Source organism: Euprymna scolopes, chromosome 30 (assembly GCF_053919585.1).
Source record: "Euprymna scolopes isolate OS-2025 chromosome 30, ASM5391958v1, whole genome shotgun sequence".
Classification (NCBI taxonomy): Eukaryota; Metazoa; Mollusca; class Cephalopoda; order Sepiida; family Sepiolidae; genus Euprymna; species Euprymna scolopes.
In genome coordinates this window covers 29,890,177-29,911,563 of record NC_136511.1, presented here as the reverse complement: position 1 = coordinate 29,911,563, position 21,387 = coordinate 29,890,177, and the positions used below count along the sequence as shown (strand labels likewise).

Sequence of the window (21,387 nt, the reverse complement as noted above, 5' to 3'; positions counted from 1 at the left end):
AGTCCAACGTGAACAAGTTCTTGAAGAGCCATCACCTTAATAATCAAATTTACCAAATTTCCACTAATAACGATTACTATGATATTGTTCCATTGACTATTGTACACTCATTAACCCTTATTCTCAAGTGGCTTCCGGGCCTTGATAAATGATAACTCCTTTGTAAAAAAAAAAAAACAAAAAAACTTCATTGAAATGTTCAAATTTTATTTTGTTCATGGTTTTTTTGTTTTTGTTTTTGTGTATATTTTTTTCTTTAACATTGTTCTCCAGAACAAAACTGTTGTTGAATGTTACATCTTACAATGACGGACAATCCTCAGAGTTCCATCGTGTCTTTTGGTGTCCCTACATTCCTGATGAGTCGGATGATGACACCACTCCTTCACAAGATGACACATATTCTAAGATGCTTCTTATTACGCATGGCGAAAAGGTAAATTCCTTTCTTACTTTATGTTTATTATCATTGAGTTTAATGTCTGTTTTAGATGCTGGCACGTATTATTCGGATGACTATTCTCACCTCGAGTGTTATTCTCAACGTTTCAACCAATGTAACCTCCAACCTTCTTCAGGTACATCTTGTTGAACTCGGGAATCTTTCTGCTGAATTCTGAAATGTGCACAGAATTTTCAACGGAACCCTTTATTTACTGAATGGAGGTAGCATGCTCTTGTTCCGTCGGCCATGATCGGGTAGCAGGCTTAAGTAATTTGCAGTTGTATTTTTAGTATTGCTCACACTGAGGCTTCAACCTCCGAAAGAATGTCACTTATAACTAAATTTTAGCTAGTACTTTATCTGTTATGGTATGGGTCAGAGTTGACAAGATACATCTGAAGAAGGTCGAAGGTTACATTGGCTGAAATGTGAGAATAATGATGACGATGAGAACAGTAGTTAAAATAATCCAAATTATCAATCCTCATCTAAAATTTAAGAAACATATGCTGGCATGTGGTGAACTGATTTTAGAAATTGACTTCCAAACTAATTTATCTCTGACCAGGTCTTTATCTTGTTATATGTCATCTATATATAGTGTGTGTGTATGTATATATAATATATATATACTGGGTGACCCCCCCCCCCCCAAAAAAAAAAAAACTGGCCCAACTCTAATTAGGCCTTGTTTCTTAGTGTTTTGTCTAAATGAAATGAAACTTTGGTCATAACTAGTTTATTATATTCAAAACATCACATCAAAACAATAGGGTCTTTGGCCTTTTTTTTTCCGTTCTACAGCATATGTTTTAGATGGCCTCCATTTAGCTTTTGTTTTTTTGGGGGGTCACCCTATATATATATATATATATATATATATATATATAGTTTTCATATAGTGCTGTCTCTGTGATTTATGTATCTGTATCCTGGTCATATCATCTGGTGTCTTTCTGATGCATATGCAAGTGTGTGTGTGTATATATATAATATATTATATATATATATATATATATATATATATATATATATATATAAAAGAAAAAAATAATTAATAAAACATGTTAAAAACACTTTAAGAAGAGTTAAAAACATATTTAATTTTCAAAAAGGAAACAAATTAAGTGGATCGTCCTTAATCCGCAGAGTTTCGAAAGAAATACTTTCCTTCTCATCAGAGGGTAGGAATTAACAAAATGCAGAATCGGATTTTGCTTGCAAAGTATTTAGTGAAACTACAAGTAAGCCATAGATCTTACTTGGAAAAAAAAGAAAAATGAGTTCACGTGAATGGATGGTTGGGTGAAGAGTAGAATAGCCAATAACGGTAAAATGTCTGTCTGTCTGAGTCAACCAAAAGATATGTTTCCTTTTCTTGTATACATAATGTTCAGTGTCTGCTCATTTTCTGCATGTTTGCATACACATATTAACACTTGTCACAACCAGGACAATGAAGCATTCACAAGACATTTCTTTTATAAAGCGACGAAAACATCTTTGTCTGCTTGGAACCAGACAAAGGGAAACATACCTTGTTCCACTGGTTGATCTTGACTGAAGAGTCTGTTAGATTCTGCAAGATGAAGATTACTTCCCTCTGTAATTTATATGTAATATATATAAAATATAATAATAGAACTCGAGATTTCTGGAAAATCTACAGCAGTGTAGTAAATAATGGGCAATCAACAATTCCCCCACTAACCAACAATCACTAGGTTGTTTCCTCAGCAACCGACAAGGCTAACATGCTTGCCAGTCGGTTTGCCTCAAACTCCACTCTGGACTCTTCCAACCACCCCTGCCTGACTTTCCTATGCGGACAGACGCCACGCAAGACGATCTGAAAACCACCCCTGCTCAGGTGCATGCTATCATAAAAACCTTGACACTTCAAAAGCATGTGGACCCGATCTCATCCCAGCTGTGCTATTAAAAAAGTGCTCAGCCAAAGTAGCTCCAGTTCTCTCCAAACTCTACAACAAATGCCTTAATGAAGCTTGCTTTCCGGACTGTTGGAAAACTGCTTCTGTTGTACCAGTATTCAAGAATTCTGGCGAAAGGACTGACCCATCAAATTATCGCCCCATTAGCCTCCTCCCACTTTTTGCCAAAATATTTGAGACCTTAATTAACCATACTCTAGTCCATCACCTTACAGATGCTAAACTTCTGACTGACAAACAATATGGATTTAGACAAGCCTATTCCACAGCAGACATCCTAACTGTAATCTCTGAACGTATATACCATTCACTGGACAAAGCGGGGGAGGGCAGAGCGGTAGCTCTAGATATATCTAAGGCTTTTGACAGGGTATGGCATGCGGGTCTTGTCAGGAAAATTAGATCATACGGTATCACTGGTAGAATACTTAACATAATTAAATCCTTCTTAGATAAGAGAAAAATCCAGGTTGTCCTCGACAGTCGTACATCTAAACAATATGATATAAATGCGGGGGTGCCCCAGGGTTCTATCCTTGGACCTCTATTGTTCCTGATATTCATAAATGACCTCCCCGACAAAATTGCCTCTGAGATGGGTATATATGCTGATGACACTACACTCTATGGCAGGCACGACAGGAAGACAAATGAACACATTTCTAAAGAAATGGCAGAAACACTAGAGGAAGGCCTCCAATCTGTGGTGGAATGGGGACAAAAGCGGTTGGTCACGTTCAATGCTGCCAAGACTAAACTAGTTTTATTCAATAATTACAAGAAACCCTCTCTACCACCTATAGCAATTGCCAACGACTCTTTATCTGAGAGTACATCTTTCAAACTCCTTGGCCTAACGTTCACAGGAAACATGAGTTGGAACAATTACATTGAAGGCATTGCCATGGCTGCTGCAAGAAAGGTAGGCTCTCTCTACCATGCTAGACAACTACTGACACCTGAAAGTATCCTGTACCTCTATAAGGCCACCATTCGCCCATGTATGGAGTATTGCTGTCACATCTGGGCTGGTGCATCTGCTACTAGTCTCTCGCTCCTTGACAAGGTTCAAAAGAGAGTTGCAAACCTGATAGGCCCTGAACTGGCATCTAAGCTTCAGCCTCTGTCCCATTGACGAAATGTTGCATCCCTCTGCCTTTTCTACAAGTATTTTAGTGGTGAATGCTCTGACGAACTGCAATCACTTGTGCCCCCACGACGTGAGCACCCTCGACAAACCCGACAGGCTGCTAAATCCCACCCCCACACTGTAGAGATCCCTAGATGTAAAAGATCTTTTTACTCTAATAGTTTCTTCCCCAGAACCGCTAGACTCTGGAATTCCATTCCAGGTCACTGCTTCCCCAACAGTACTGACGTGCAGAAGTTCAAGTGTAACATGAACCGACATCTTGCTGACCAAATCCCTACATAGTACCCCAGTAGCTGTTGACCCTGATAGTAGCCCCCTACACCAAAGTGGCAATTTGCCTTGTTTGGGGTGAAAATGTAATAAAAAAAAAAATATTTATTTCCTGTTTGTGACTTCTCTCCAAGTTGCATGCACTTTTTCTATTGTTCTTACATCTTCTCTGGTTGGTTTTATTGATTGCTTCCCTAGACCTGGCCCAAGCTGGCTGGTTGACTGACTTTTGTTTATTGTTTTTGTAACTTTCCAACCCCTTTATTTTTCTGTTCTAAATTTTAACTAGTACATTTTATTTTGTAACATTTTTCTTTGTTGAAATATTTCATATTTGATACCATTTGACTTGTAACAAACTCTCCTATGTTCCTCCACATGCCCATACAATCAAAGTCTGTTGTTTTGCGCAAGTCTTCCTATACTGCCCTGATTTAATTTTTTTCGGTATATTATTCTTATACCATTTCTTGGTACTTGTCCAGAATCCCACCTCCACCCCTGGCCATGAAAAACAAAAATAAAGAAACGTCTCTATGATGTACATATCCATGACTGAAGGAAAACATCACACAAAAAAAAAAAATCATGTAAATTGATCAAGTTTTTTTGTTTACTTGGGAGTCACTACTTATCAAAGCCCAAAGACCACTCAAGGATAAGGATTAATGAAACGTGTAGAAATCGTTAATGGGGTAAATTGGGTAGAATTTGACTATGTATGGGGATGGCTCAACAAGAACTTGTTTACATTGGATTTGAAAGCGACCATGTTGTATTCAACTGGGAAGTAGGCCAGCAGAAAAGTGTTCCACAGGTTGGCAGTTCTGAGAAAGAAGCTTTGTTCATGGAATCAGGTGGTCTTGAAGAGATAAAGCTCACTTATATAACCAAACTATCAATGTCTCAACAAGTAATTGCTTAACTATTTCAAAATGACCTTCTCTCCAGCACCACATGATCTTACTTGATCAATATCTGGACTTCCTTTTACTATCCAGCACAGGGATGTTAGTTCTTATCCAGAATTTCTCCTATATTAAAAAACAAAAATAAAGAAAAATCTGTGTATGTACCTGTGATGAAACGAAATTATCATATTCCAGTAATCATGTAAATTTATGAAGTAGTTTTATTTTTAAATAAGAAAGTCAAATATTATGAGTAAATGAAAAGGGGTGCTTTTGTTTGCCTTTTTCAAAATTAATTAAAAAAAGAAAAGGAGATAGCTAAACAGTAATTAAAACTTGCAAAATTTATGTTGTAAAGTCTACAAATTTCCATTGTTTAGAAAATGATTTTGTCTAAAAATAAAATTACTTGATCAATTTACGTTATTTTTAATATATTTTTGTTTTGTCATAAGCATGTACATGATACATTTGAAAATTTTTTTAGTTTTTAATATGGGGGTGGGTGGGGGGAATTCTATACAGGAACAGGACTGTTTACTGTCCCTTCAGATTCTTATATAAGTTTGAAAAGTAAAAGAGATATAATGGTGACCCATAATCATTACCTCCCCTGCCATTGGTTATAACATCTGTCTTAAACTGCTGTATTTGTTTTAAATAATTTCTTTTCATTATATTATCAGGCTGAAATCTGGAATGTTGATATTGTGTGCCAGACGTACGGCTCTGATTGTGTGGCCAGCAACCAAGTTCAGCAAGGGGTGTTGCGTATAAACAGCCATACAAAACCAATCTCGGATGCTGCTTTTTCTCCTGATGGATCAGCTTTAGCCACAGCTAGCAAAGATGGGATGGTTAAATTCTTCCAAATCAACATGAATGATGGTCCGTCACCCAGGTAAAGGAAACATTCCATTTTATTTTACACTAGAAGAATATCCATTCCTAGATATCAATCTCAATCGTAATCATAGTTAAAATGTAATCTTTTAATGAAATTAATTATCAATTTGAAATCAGTACTTAAAGTAAAGAGTAAAGAAATTCTTACCTTAATTTAATGAAACATGTATGAAGGAATATTTGTTGTCTAAATTTAATGGATTAAATTTTGGAGAAATAATTTGGTAAGCTGAGATCTAGATAATTTTTTTTTTTTTTTTTTTTTTTTTTCAGGCGTCTTCACGAATGGTCACCACATGGAGGGCAGCCTTTATCCTGTTTGTTCTTTCTAGATGATCATCAAAATCCACCCCCAGAGTAAGACAATTTTCGTCTTTTATTATCATAAAGCTGAATTAATCAACATTTGTTTCACTAAAACTTTTTTTTATATATACATTTAATTCTGTGGCGAACTTTAAATTTACAACTTTATTTTCTTTAATTGCAAATTTAGCAACTATCAGTTGTAAATGCCAAGAATTAATCTATTTGTATGATGAAATTAATTTGTATAATAAATATATTGGACCAAGCAGGGAGTACAGACTCTGAAGTCTGTCCTTTTCTAAGTAAAGCCAGCCCGGGTTATTCCAGGCTTAGTTCAATATATTGTTTCTGGGATTTATTTTAATTTAAAGTTTGCTGCTTCTAAAAAAAAGAAGATCCTATACGTTTTAAAATGTTAAAATATGCTTTAGTTCTAGGATTGAGCTATGTTTGAAAAACTAATTGCGTTTTAATTGTTCGGTACTCCTGCAGTATTTTACCCACCGATTTCACGATCTTAGCCGAGCGTTGACGAACGCTTTCGGCGTTAACGCCGACGAAAGCCGAGAATTCGGAGCTACGGTGCAAGAAGAACGCTAAAAGTATGTGAATAGCAACAACATTACAAGGAAAAGATATTACACACACACACAACAAAATGGATAAAATTAATACAAAAAATTTGGATAAAATAAATCACAAACACTTACCGTAAGTTTTTTTTAAAGTAAAATAAATTTATTTTGTTGAATATTTTTTTTTTTTTTGGTTCATTTTGTTTTCCGATAGCTTTTTTTTGGGGAGGGGGCGGGGTAAGCAACAGTAATAAACACTTCAATGTTTTTTTTTTTTGTTTGTTTTTAACAAAACGTTATTAAACAGTAACAACAATGTTTTTTTTTTGTTGTTTTTTTCAGTAATGTTTGTAGGGGGGGGGGACAACAATTACTGTTTATCTTTAGTTCCGACTGGAAGATTTTCTACTGACTGTAGAGGCAAAGTAGGGAGCAAAGGGTTTTCAGAAGATGTGGAAAGAAGCTCCTTCCCAAACCGGGTAGCCTTCCGCGATTTGATTTATTATGGAGACAAAAGGGTTGTGTCCAAATTTTTGTCTCCACATAAATTCGCATAAATATGTTTCCAACAACTCCCGGTTTTTTTATTTTTTTATTGCTAAATTAAATAGCTGAAATGAAAGGCTGTGTATTTTTACTTTGAACAATAAAATAACTGAAATGAAACGCTATGTGTGTAATTTCAATGAAAATTATTCGTCTGCTGCGCGTTCGTTTGAAGCGCCCTGATTGGCTGATAGAGTATCGTACCGCTCGCCATGTTCCGGCATTTTCCGACGGATGTCGATCAACGCTCGGCTAAGATCGTGAAATCGGTGGGTAAAATACTGCAGGAGTACCAATTGTTCTAATAATCTCCTGTCTCTTCTCTCTCATTGTATCGCATTTGAATGTCTTTATTACTTGCATTTCTGTCACTCTTCATTTATTAACAGCCAAAGCTAATAAGGAAATAATAAAAAAGTTACAGTAATCCATTATAAACAAAAGGGAATATCACCACGTTTAACCGGAAGTTGGTGAGGAAAACGAGATATGAGAGAGAGATAGCAGTTTCTTAAAAACATTTAACACATACCAACATGTGTTAACAGACGTTAAATTGAATATGATGGTAATGTGAAATTTTATTTTCTCCAAAAATATTTTTTTGTTCTCCTCCAAAAGGGAAGTAATTCTACATTGACAAATATAACTTTATTATTGGAATCTTTTTGAGATGAGTAGTCTGTATATTTCGTCGGTTGGTTAACCACCTGACGAAGGCCAGAGGAATAGTTGGCTGAAACGTTGGGAAACAATAACCAGTCTGCAAATAAATAAATAAATAAACAAATATAGTTATATTAATTTATTTATTTGTAAAAAATTTCTTACATATAAAAATGGTCCGGGATATAACCTTAAACTATATCCGATGATAAGACTCCAGCTTGCGGGCTTTGGGGAGTGTGGAGTCACCTTTTAATTGCCATTGTTCCCAGGTCCACTCTGACCTGGAGTGGTAGTACCTGTTAGGGTCCCAACTATGAGTTAAATAGAAACCGACTTAAAAAAAAATATATATTATTAAAAAATTTTCTTCAAAATCACTGGATTTGGCATTAAATAACCTGAAAAGGGTTGATAGGCTATAAAACAAAAACAACCAACTACATATAAAAATAATTCTGACTTGGTGAAAGTATTTTCTGGGAAGAATTGAATCAAATCAAATCATATTGTGCTGAACATGCTGCAATGATTTACCAAAGAAGCTGACAAGTCAGAATCAAATATTGATTTTTATAGGAAGAAAGCTATCAGTGACAAAACTGAGAAAGAGACAAACTTTACTTTATGTAACATATTATACAAATCACTTTCAAAAGGCTATAAAATATGCTGTGTGGTTGAGAGTTTAATTTTGTTCTTTTTTCTTTCCCTTTTTAGAGTATCATTCTGGAAATATGCAGTTACTGGTGCAAAAAATAATCAGGAGCTCAAAGTTTGGAGTTGTGTGTCTTGGACTTGTCTCCAAACAATCAGGTGAAATATTGTTTACTTTTTGTTTATATAAACTATTAGACACTTCTGCATTACACAGATGGTGCCATTTTTAAAAAAATTTTTTCTTTTTTTTTCTGATGAGTTTCACAAAACAGTCACCAGGTGGCACTTCTCGGTCAAAAAACTGTGATAATAAGACAACCAAGTTCATTCATTTTAATCCATTCAAATTGTTTATTAATTTAAAAATTAAAACTATAATATAACTTTGTTGGTCCTTCAACAGGTGCCACAAATAAATTAAAACTATATTTTGTTACAGTGACAGTTTTACTTTAATTCAAGCAATGTTTTGGAAAAAGAAAAAACAAAAAAAATCCAATGTTGCTTTAATTTGAAAAATGTTTCCTTTAAATTATTAAATTGTTCGGAAAAAAAATCCAATTTTACTTTAATTTAAAAAATGTTTTTGGAAAAAAAACAATCTAATGGCGCTTTAATTCAAATATTGTTTTATTAAAATTATATTTTCTTACATAAACTTTTCAATAAATGTTTTTACAATTATATATTGATACATTTTCATACAATAAATTTTTTGGTTTTCAAATATTTTTGTGTTTGCAAAAATAAAAAATCTTGTTTGTTATTTATTTGCCTTGATATTTGACCAAGAAGAAATAGGAGTTATCGCCCCCCCCCAACAATGGCGCTGTCCATGTAATGCAAAAATGCCAACTATTAATGTGCCGATCTTGTTAAAAATGATGGCATAACTTTTTTTTTCATTGCATTCAAATGTAGAAGTTTTTTAATTAATGTCAATTAGAAAAAAAAAACATTTGTCTTGTTAACCAATATTAATACTTCAAGTTAGCTGCTGCCTGTTATGTCACTTAATGAATAAGTATCTTTTCATTTCACTGGACTAAATATAACTTTTTTTTATTAAATATGCTTTTGAGTTTTGATTATATTAAGTAATATGCTTTTAAAAAGATTGGTGTGTGTGAACATCTCAATCATCAATATGTTTGTGTTTGATATGTATTCCAGAAAACAAGGTGAGTAATATGGGAACATTATTTTTTTGATTTGTAAACTTTACCATTTAGTGGATGCCACTAAAACTTTCTATAATCCCTAGAAAGAAAAACATTAATATTTAAAATTAGTACTATATTTGTTAAAATGTAGTGTTAAAATTAGTGCTATATTTTTTTCTTACCTAACCTGAGTTGGGTATTCTACAAGTATGTTAATTTATGTGTAATATATATATATATATATATATGTATATATATATATGTAGATGTTACGTGGTGGGTGTTATTATTATGATGGTGTATATATTTGTATTGTTGTTCATGTTAGTATTAGAAAGTCTTAGTGTGATATCTAGAGACAGTCTTAGGAGTGTTCATGTGTTGAGTGTTCATATGTCTTAAGATGTTCATGTTGTAAAAGATAGCATATTGGAGACATAAACAGGATATATATATAAAGAGAGATAGACAGTTCTGTATATATATAATAGACAGTGTACATGTTACTACATAATGAGAGGAGATTTGATATATAGATAGATAGACCGAAAGTTTGTGCGTTTGGTATTTATACGTTTGACACTTCTGTATGAACGGGAGTGTTTCTATAAATATTGATACATATATTTCTTATCTATTTTTGAGATAATGATCTTCACAAAGTTCTTATAATATAAATGGACATTACCTTTTCTGTTGAATCACAACACGAAGATGCAGATACACAAAGATGATGTCTTTTATTTCATGACCGGTCCATGATTTCGCTCGAGGAATTCAAAGTTTCTTTACATGGCTTTTTCTTCTCTAACCTTTCGCTTCCAAGGTTTGACGTCAGCAGCCGTCTCTGACCTCTCTCTCTCGGCTCTTTCTCCCCGACTCTTCTCCCAGACTGCATCTAAAACTCTACCTATATTGAGAACTCGTCACGTCATCGCATGATTAAACATGTGCTCATAAAGCACGTTGAATGACATGCATCACACTGACATGACCCAACAAGTTCAGTAACCTAGTTTTCGAGTAATATGTTTAAATTTCAATTGATGATTAAATTCCTTATTTTAATTTTCATTTTTATAACAGAACAAATTTCATCATTACATTCCTTTTCCAATAACAGATATGTAAGCTAAACAATTGCAATTCCTTATTTCAATAACATTCTGTATTTATTTTAACTTATGATTGGAATTTTCAATTCCAAATCTAGCTTCGCAAGTTTGAATCTTTGACTATCCTATTTCATATTTACATTTAACTAATTCCCTATTTTTTTACTTACATGAAAGGGGCCAGCCCTTTATCATGTAACATATATATATATATATATATATATATATATATATATATATACTATTATATAAAAGGAACTTTGTTTATTTTATTTTTTTATTTATTACATTTTCATCCCAATAGATTTTTTTTCTTTTTTTGATACTTATCAGATGAATTTCTGTACCAAACATATTTAAAAACACTGCCAAAAATATAAATTACCTTTGTGTGAAATTTGCAAAAGGTAGTTTCAGCAGTTTCGGAACCTACGAGGAAGGAACTAGCACACACGCAAAGTGATTTGTATATTATAGCAAAGATTTTAAAATTAATTTTTGATGCTTAAAGTTTATGTTATTCAACTCAACATGTTTACATTTTTATTGGTTTATAAAAGTGAAAGACTTTTACTTTTTTCTTTTTATTTTCCCAGGTTTCTTCCTCCTCCTGCACCTCCCCTTGAAGTACAAACTGAACCTTGTATGAAAGTAGTACTTGACTTAAGTGCTCGTTATTTGGTCCTAACAGACTTCAGGCGTAAGGTGAGTCCTTTTTCTTTTCTTAAATAGGTAATTATTGTTGCATCACCAGTTTTTTCCCACTGTCATCACCATGTTCAATTTGTAACTAGTAGAGTTACCTGGTGTTCCTATTTATTTTGCCTCCCCACGAGGGCAGAGTTAGACACCAGTGTCATTTTTTTGTGGAAAAAAAGGAACAAAATTAAAAAATTGTTTCAGTCGCACTGATGAGCTGTGAAACAGCGAAACAGTACTGTATGTAGATGACTATAGTGCTCCTCACCTTGAGTTGAGCATATTGAGAAGTGAAACACGAATTACCATTAGCATATAAGCGACAATTACAGTCATGAAGGATTTCTCTACTAACCAAGAACAAAAAATTGAAGTGTTGTATCGGAACAGAGACTACACTTTAGCAAAAATGTAACATATTTCTTTCAAAATTTCTATCTCTCTATTCGTCTCTATTTTTCTCTCTTTCCTCCTCCTCTGGTCCTCCCCTCCTCCTCTGCTATTCTATACCCAGACCATTTCACTCTCTTCCTGTCCTTGGAAGCTCCAATAGTTCGAACTGAACTCTTTACTGACTCAGTTACGTGTATATATTAATACCTCTTTCTTGTTTAGTTATGCACTTTATGTAAACAGGTCAATCTTATTGTTTATTGTATTTGTAACTGTAAATATTATTGTTTTGTTGAATTAAATTTCAATTATATAAATATGTAACAGAACCACTGACGCTTTGAGCAGCAGCAGCGTATAACATATGAAAATGACCAAATCAGCTGCATGATGTGACGACACAGCAAAGACAATAAAAAAACATGTGGTGAGGACCAAGAGGGAAGAACATTGGGTTTTCAGAGAAGCAGTGGTATTCAAGGGGTGGCCGGTGTTGGAAAAGCATATGTTCAAGATGTGTAGGTGATGTCAGCGCAGAGAAAAAAGTCACATGTGGCCAGATAAGGAGAAATGAATTTTTTGAATATTTAGAAAAACGTGTTGTTGGAAATACCAGATATAAAGGCTTTTGTTAAAAAAGAATGTTGTTTCTTCCTTTCCTGTCTTTCTTTGATATAACGACTACATTACAAATATTTTATCACCACTCTAACGTTTGCTATTGTTTCAAATATTTATCTTTTATAACATTGTAATATATTGCAGTGTTGTCTTTTGTTATTCACTCACTCTCTCAAGTAGTCTGGCATTGCCTGGGAGTTGTTACTGGAATTCTCATTATTTAACACCCCAGGCAGGTTAATAATAATAAACTAACGCCTTCTTATAGAGAAGGCAGAACCTAATAAGGTGGAAATCGTAGAACTTAATACTTCAGTTTGACAGCAACGCAACCATTGTTGAATTGATTGGCAAGGATATATTCATAGCTGATAAGTTGGTAGGACTTTCCTTTACAAGGAGCAAAGTGTAGTATCTGTTTGTATTGTGTCATTGGTCAGTGAAAGAATTTCTTCTAGATTGAGGCATCTTTAAATTTTGTCCCAATCTAGAGGGAGTTTGATTTTCTCAACGTTAAAAAAAAATTGAATTTGTGTCTGACTTTGCCCTTGTGGGGAGGGGGGGGGGCAAGTAAATAGAGATAACTCTTGTTTTATGTTTCAACCAATATTTAACAAGTGATATGGTCCTTGTCACATGCTTTTTTATTGTCTCTGCTGTGTTGTCACATCGTCCAGCTGGTTTAGTCATTTTCAATCTGAAATGTAATCTGAGTTTTGAACTCTGATAATTCATTGTAGAATTGCTTCCATTAATTCCTGGTGTAACAGTTAAAATTATTAGTTAACAGTTAGTTTTAAGTGAGGTTGAAGGTTCAATCTTTACTCCAGATAATAACTAAGAATAGCATAAAAATATATCATCATTCTTAATACACTATTGCTAGGAATCCAATGCCATATCTCTGCTTTTGATGCATGTCCTTAGCAGGGTTTGCTTTCTTAGTCTCACACCATCAATATATGCAACAGGATAGGAGGCATTACTTTTTGAATGCCCTTAATATTATCAATTATCATCTCTAAAATTCTTGAAATTCAAAAAAATATGATTGTTTTTGTGTATAGTCCTTTGAAAAAATGATCTTTCGAAAAAGTGGTAAAAAAAATCAAATATATAACATGTTATTAAAAGCAAGATAAGTTACTCTTTTAGTGTCTTTACTAAAATGTAAAATTTTTAATCGGCTCGAAAAACAAGCAAGTTCCAAGGGTACACGACCACAAAAAAAGGTGGCCACAATGTATTTATTTTTTCTTGTGGTCGCTTACTCGTTGAATATGCTTGTTTTTCGAGTTAAATAAACATTTTATATTAAGTAAAAAAAACTAAAAACCTACCCAGTTAGGTAGAAGAGTAACTTACCTTGCTTTTGGTAATATTTATTTATTATATATGTGATTTTCTGACCACTTTTTGGAAGAACTGTGGACAGTAAAACATATCCTAATTTTATTTTAAATAAAAACAATTTCTAATTTAAAAATCAGTTTTTCTTAACTTTTATATTTAGATAATTTTTTTTGAATGATGAATGATCATAACTTTCTCCTGGCCACCCCATTTACTAATTTTTAAATTCTTTTAGATTTTTTTGGACCTGCATTCTGTGTACATTCATTTCTAATTTTATCCTTTTCTTTCTCTCCTCCTCATACTTAGGTTCTGTATATCTTAAGCTTAAACCAGGACCACAAAGCGGACACTGCCCACATCTCTTCTGTTTCTGAATTCCTACTTGCTCAGCCTTGCCTCAGTTTTGCCATACTGGATGCTCATGCAAAAAAATTCCGGCAATCTTTAAAAGATGACACCTTTCTGGAAGAGATGACCACTGGTAAGGAATATACCATTTTTTTTTTTTTTTTTTTTTTTTAAATAAAGTAAAACAAAAAATATGTTAGTGGTCAAATTTTCCACTCCAAATTCTCCTTAAGTCTGTTTCAATTTTAAGGAAAGATCTATTTTTATGATAAAATTTCAATCAAATATATTTGAAAGATATTAAATCGAAATTCAAATTTTTAGTTGCATCTAAAAAGAAAAAGATAATTTTAACAAAAAAAAAACAACATTACTTACGCATCTAGATGTACATATTCCTGACTGACCCGACAAATGGTAAAATCTTCACTGTTGAGGTCCTTAGATGCTAGAAAAGATTCTACTTTAATAGTTTCTTCCCTCAAACTAATAGACTTGGTAATTCTCTGCCTGTTTCCTTCTTCCCTAACTGTACTAACATGCAGAAGTTTAAATGTAATGTAAACAAACATCTCGCTGTTCAACTCCAGACACAATTTCAAATAGTAACCCCTTATATTCTAAGTAACACTATGCCTTGTTTGGAGTGAAAAAAGAGTTAAAAAAAAAAAGGTCAAGTTTCATCATATCATATGAATCCAAAGATTCTAATGTTGGCATTGGTTTTCCCAATATTTTTCTAGTCAGAATTCTTTTTAGAAAGACGTTGAATACTTATGGGAAGGACCACGAGAAGATTGCCAACATTATAAGTGAAAGTGATTTTTGTGAAGCGAACTAGATTCAAACTTGAAACACCCAGGTCATCAGTTCGTGTCGTTATCCAATTGACCACCATCACGTCCTTGTTTGGAGCTTAACAAAAGTAAAAAAAAAAAAAAAAATGTCTGTTAACTATACGAATTGTAAAATAAATAAATAAAATCATATTTCATTATATTTTAAAATATCCAAATTTTGATTAAAATTTATATTGGATAAGTATAGCAAGCGTAATATAAGTATCCTATTGAAAAAATTGAGTGTTTTAAATTAGTTTCCATTTCACCTGGAGTATCTTTGTACTGAATTTTGCAAAAAAGGATTTTCTCTTTGATAAACTCCCAAATTTGTATTTCAGTTTTAATTGTTTTAACTTTTTAATTAAAGTTTTATTTGTTGCATTTTCAGGTGAAATCGAAGAAGATGAATCTGAAAAGTTATTAGATGATGAAGATGGCGAAATAGTGGATGGTGTTCTCATCAAGTTGTATGCCATTCATAGCTCGTATGTTTCTTTTTTAATAGCATTTTATTAATAGAAATTTTCAGCTGCATGCTCAGTTATCTCCCTTTATCTGATCTACTTTTCCATTTGATGCTGTTTATGTATAACTTTAATTCTCATAATGCTTAGTGGCCATTGCTGCATGATTTTCACTTGAGGTTGTATTCTCTCGTTCATTTAAGCTAATCATGGTTTTTACTTTTTACAAAAGCAGGTGGTAATATTTTATATAATAAATACCGGTTTTAAGATAAATGTGATTTTTACTATTGTGACTCTGATAATGGCAATATTATAAGATGCTTTGAAGACCATATCGCCAGTAGTGAGGATTACATATATAATTCTTTCCAGATCTATCCTGGTGGGAGGCCTTAAAACAGAAAGTGAAATTGCTGAACTTTTATTGGCTGATGCTGAGCATTTATATCTTGCATATAATCTGTTCTTTAACTTCTAATGTTTATGTGGTATATAACACTTTGGAAGCATCTACAATAGGATTTCCCAATGGGGCCATATCGCCCGCCAGAAGTGCATTATGAGACTTCAGGTGGACGGTGGACAAATTTATTGTGTAGGAGGTCTCTGAGATCCTTTGTGAGGGGCAGGGTGTGAAAGACGGAGCTTCTAGTAACATTACTAGGTGTTTCTCAATTTATTGCTCATCATCAACAACAATTTACACATTAATTGGTGATTCCTGTGATTATTCTGATTTTTATTTTATTGATTATTGTATTAGCAATGATTTGATATATTAATTGACCCACTTGATTTATAGATGTTATTGTTCCCATTAGATCGACAGAGTAGAATATTGTTGAATAAACAATTATGAATATAAACAATTATGAATATAAACAATTATGAATATAAACAATTATGAATATAAACAATTATGAATATAAACAATTATGAATATAAACAATTATGAATATAAACAATTATGAATATAAACAATTATGAATATAAACAATTATGAATATAAACAATTATGAATATAAACAATTATGAATATAAACAATTATGAATATAAACAATTATGAATATAAACAAATATGAATATAAACAAATATGAATATAAACAATTATGAATATAAACAATTATGAATATAAACAAATATGAATATAAACAATTATGAATATAAACAAATATGAATATAAACAAATATGAATATAAACAAATATGAATATAAACAATTATGAATATAAACAATTATGAATATAAACAATTATGAATATAAACAATTATGAATATAAACAATTATGAATATAAACAATTATGAATATAAACAATATGAATATAAACAATTATGAATATAAACAAATATGAATATAAACAATTATGAATATAAACAATTATGAATATAAACAATTATGAATATAAACAAATATGAATATAAACAAATATGAATATAAACAAATATGAATATAAACAAATATGAATATAAACAATTATGAATATAAACAATTATGAATATAAACAATTATGAATATAAACAATTATGAATATAAACAATTATGAATATAAACAATTATGAATATAAACAAATATGAATATAAACAATTATGAATATAAACAAATATGAATATAAACAAATATGAATATAAACAAATATGAATATAAACAAATATGAATATAAACAATTATGAATATAAACAATTATGAATATAAACAATTATGAATATAAACAATATGAATATAAACAATTATGAATATAAACAAATATGAATATAAACAATTATGAATATAAACAATTATGAATATAAACAATTATGAATATAAACAAATATGAATATAAACAAATATGAATATAAACAAATATGAATATAAACAAATATGAATATAAACAATTATGAATATTCAATTATGAATATAAACAAATATGAATATAAACAATTATGAATATAAACAATTATGAATATAAACAATATGAATATAAACAATTATGAATATAAACAATTATGAATATAAACAAATATGAATATAAACAATTATGAATATAAACAAATATGAATATAAACAAATATGAATATAAACAATTATGAATATTCAATTATTTTCACTTTAATTATGTACTACCACTACTACTAACATCATTATATAAGGATGCATGTTGGTAGGTGGGGGTAAGTATCCGAGTGTTCTGGGGGTGGGTGGGCATTTGCTGAAAAAGATTGGGAAATCCTGATCTACAAGATGAATTTTTATATTTGCATATTTTTATTCTTTGTATATTTTACATTTTTACAAGATTATTTTTTATTTATAAGCTTCACTGCATTATTTACATGTCATTTAGTTTGTAGCATGACGTTCATAAGTTTGTCTTAATTTTTCTGAACTTTTGAGGTGAGCGTTATTTGAATTCGTTGAGTATTTCAGCCGATGTAACGTCTGACCTTCTTCATATGTATCTTGTTGAATTCTGGAATCTGCTCCAAATTTTGAACGGAACTTTTTATTTAATCCATGAGGATAGCATGGTCTTGTTCCATCAGTCATGACCAGGTAGAAGTCTTGGTACTTGTACAGTTTAATGAAGACATTAAAAAATGAAAATATAAAAAAAAAAGGTTATATTGTACGTATCTGTTTTGAACTGAAGATCTCCGAAAAAAAATTTCACTTAATTTGATTGAGTAGGTTTTTTTTTTTTCACAGCGGAAAAACACGTTTTTATGACAGCACGTTGAAGGCAGACATCTTGGATTTAAAAAAAAAATTTTGTTTGAATTTTAAAAACGCCATGGGAGATAACTCCAGTTAAAGCGCCGACACTCCCTCCCCATCTTTATTACTAGCTTTTCTTCCTAAAAATCGAACCTTTTGCTTGGTATCATAACAAATTGTTTTTTTGCTGTAAAACAAAAACTACTTGATGAAATTAAGTGAAATTTTTTTTTGGAGAACTTCATTCCATAACGGATACGTAGAATTTAAACTTTTTTTTAGATATTTTCATTTTTTGATGTCTTGATTAAACTCTACAAGTACCGAAGTCTTAAATAATTCACAATTGTATTCTTAGGAACCTTCAGTTGCTAAAAAGGGTTTTACTTATAATTGAAACCTATTACTTTATCCGTTATGCCACAAGTTCTTGTATATAATTCTCGTATGAATTTTTCTTATTTTAGCTATACAATCTTACTACTTATCACTATTAATCAATGTATATATATATATATATATATATATATATATATATATATTTTATAGAGGGAATTAGACTTGGAGTCTAAAGAGCAGAGTTTGTTTTTCCTTTTGAAACACAATTTGCTCAGCATTGCCTGGTCATAAAATAGGCTTAGTATGATATTTTGATTAATGCAGATTTTATATTTATTATATTGGACCCAATATATAGTAATAATTTAAAAAGTTAAAAAAAAATGACTTGTATGACACCACTAAGAATCGAAATCAAAACGTTTAACTTACGATTTACTTTTTTCCTTTGACGTTAATGCCTGAACTATGAAGACATGTTTGCTGCAAGGCTAAAAATTAAAACCTAAACTGATAGCTATTATGTTACGCATGAATATTCATATTGCGGTCGTCCGATCTTCACCTGGTGTATTACATTTTTTTAATTTTCTCAGTTTTGCACTGATTTTCCCTGGTTAAAACCCAAACATAATGTTTTGCATGGGTTTGAATATCCTATATGTCAAGTTTCATGTCTGTAGACCAAAAACTGACAGGAGTTTGGTAGACAAATTTTTTTAAACAAATATATTTATGCATACATAAATATATATAGAAAGAGGTTTGTGTTTACTATAAACTTTTTACACAAATACTACGCAAGTATAAATCATGTAGAATATCTGCATGAATATAATTACACGTAATAGTTAACTAAAGATGATCTAGGGAATTAATTAAAATGAATGTTTAAAAAAATATGCAAATTAGCTAGATCTTTTGCTGATGAATGCAATTCCACGACTCTATAACAAAATTGTAATTTCTTTTCAAATATATAGAAAAAAGGGGTTTTTAATATGAATATCAATACACAAAAAAAAAAAAATTTATAGGAGTATTAATATATGTATATAAAAGTGATTTTATCTATCTTTACTATTATATAAAAGAAACTTTGTGTATGCATATGCGAATTTGTTCCTTATGAACTCTGAAATAGCTTGGCCGATTTTTATGAAATTTTAGTTCTTTGATAGGTTTTGTATCTGAATGTTTTCAATAAGTAGCGATAATCAAAAAAATCCGATTAAAAAAAATTAACACCTTATACAGCCTAACATCACAAATGCATTCGATAAGTTTTATGATTCAAAAGGCCTGGCATATAAAGTCAACAGCAGGTTTTTTGATATGACAGGGGTGCATTTGAAATGAATGTTTTTGTTAAGAGCACAACTGAATCATGATACTTGACTTTTGCATTTTAAACTTTAATTCAAGCCATTATATATAAAAATATTTTTTTATAAAGTCAACAGTAGTTACTCTATAGTGCAATGTAGATTACAATGTATTGTGGACTAAGTCACTGCTGGGAGGCACGTGAAACTTCCTCCCTATGTACCATGATGGGTTCCCAACTAGAGCAGGCAATAAATCGATTTGATTGAAAAGTGGGCAATTTCACCAATTTTGATGACAATAAAAATATTGGAGTATGAAACATTTGTTAGTCATCATTTAATCCCGGGCAACATCGGGTCTCCCTGCTAGTTATTTACAATTAATAGTTCCCGTATTGTAGTTCGACAGAAAGGTTATCAAGATCAACAAGATTAACCTGAAGAAAGTAATTACAATGGCTGAAATGTTATAAACAAGTAGTTTGAATAATCCAAACAGGTTTTTTTTTGTTGTTTTTGAAATGCAGGTGTGAAACCAGGTCATGACTCTGAACATCTACCAGCATTCAGAGATAAATTTATATTATAAAAATGAGTTGAAGTAAACACATGAATAAAATATTGAACTTTACATATAAAATTTTTTTAACAAAATGTAAAACGAAACATTTTTTTAAATGTTCTTTGTTTCTCTTCCAGGATTTTGCAAGAATTGCATATCCGTTTCAAACCAGAATCTGCGATTCCTGAGTCCCAATTACAGTCACTCACTTCTGTGTCTCAAGACAATGTTGGTAAGAAAATATTGTTTTTATTTTTTTTTTATTTGTTTATTTTTTTTTTTACATAGGCATCACCACTTATTAGGGCAAAAAGCCACTCGAGGATAAGGGTTAAAGAGTGTACAGTAGAAATTGGACAATATAGTAATCGTTAGTTATGGAAATTCGGTAAATTTGTTAACTTACATGGAACGGCTCATCAAAAACTTGTTTACGTTAGACTTGAAGACAACCATATTGTAGTCAGCTGGAAAGCAGGAAAATGGAAGACAATTCCATAGACGTGCAATTCTAAGAAAGAAGCTTTGCTCATGGAATCTATGTTTAGGTTTAGGCACAGATAAAGAGTGGGGGAAATTTGTGATAGTGTTTTCTGCTAGATGGGTGTTTCTTGTGAAAGTTTGGCGAAGGGGGGGGGACCATAGATTGGAGCTCAGCTGAGCACTTGCCATGAAAATAATGATAAAGCAGAGACAAACTTGCGACATCTCTTCTGTGAGAAAGAGGTTGCAAAGAAGAGAAAAGGATATCCCCTACGAGGCTACAAAGTCTATTTTGAACTCTATCAAAGCAGGATAAGTCCTTTCTAGCAACTTCTGCCCAAATGTGGCAACAGTACTCCATCCTAGGACGTACCTGGCTCTCATATAGATAGAGAATTGCATCAGCAATGAGATATTTACTGGATCAATAGAAGGATCCCACCATTTTTCCAACGGCCTTGGCAACGGGTTTAATGCATATGTTCCATTTAAGATCAGGAGTAAAGGTCAAGCCCAGAAGCTTTTCAAAACATGAGGCTTCCCCAAGAAGAGAGCCATTCATTTCAATTAATGCCAGATGGGG

The 21,387-nt window shown here is 31.7% G+C and overlaps 1 protein-coding gene across 1 annotated transcript in view; it reads left to right on the top strand.

The window, feature by feature from the left end:
• Nucleotides 1-21,387, top strand: part of LOC145254725 (enhancer of mRNA-decapping protein 4-like) — a 101,364-nt gene that overhangs the window by 27,874 nt on the left and 52,103 nt on the right. Inside the window, exons 7-14 of the mRNA XM_080113453.1 lie at nt 274-436; nt 5,418-5,632; nt 5,911-5,994; nt 8,454-8,549; nt 11,268-11,376; nt 14,047-14,221; nt 15,319-15,415; nt 20,459-20,553. Coding sequence (XP_079969579.1) covers nt 274-436; nt 5,418-5,632; nt 5,911-5,994; nt 8,454-8,549; nt 11,268-11,376; nt 14,047-14,221; nt 15,319-15,415; nt 20,459-20,553 — 1,034 coding nt within the window. The remainder of the gene's footprint in view (nt 1-273; nt 437-5,417; nt 5,633-5,910; nt 5,995-8,453; nt 8,550-11,267; nt 11,377-14,046; nt 14,222-15,318; nt 15,416-20,458; nt 20,554-21,387) is intronic.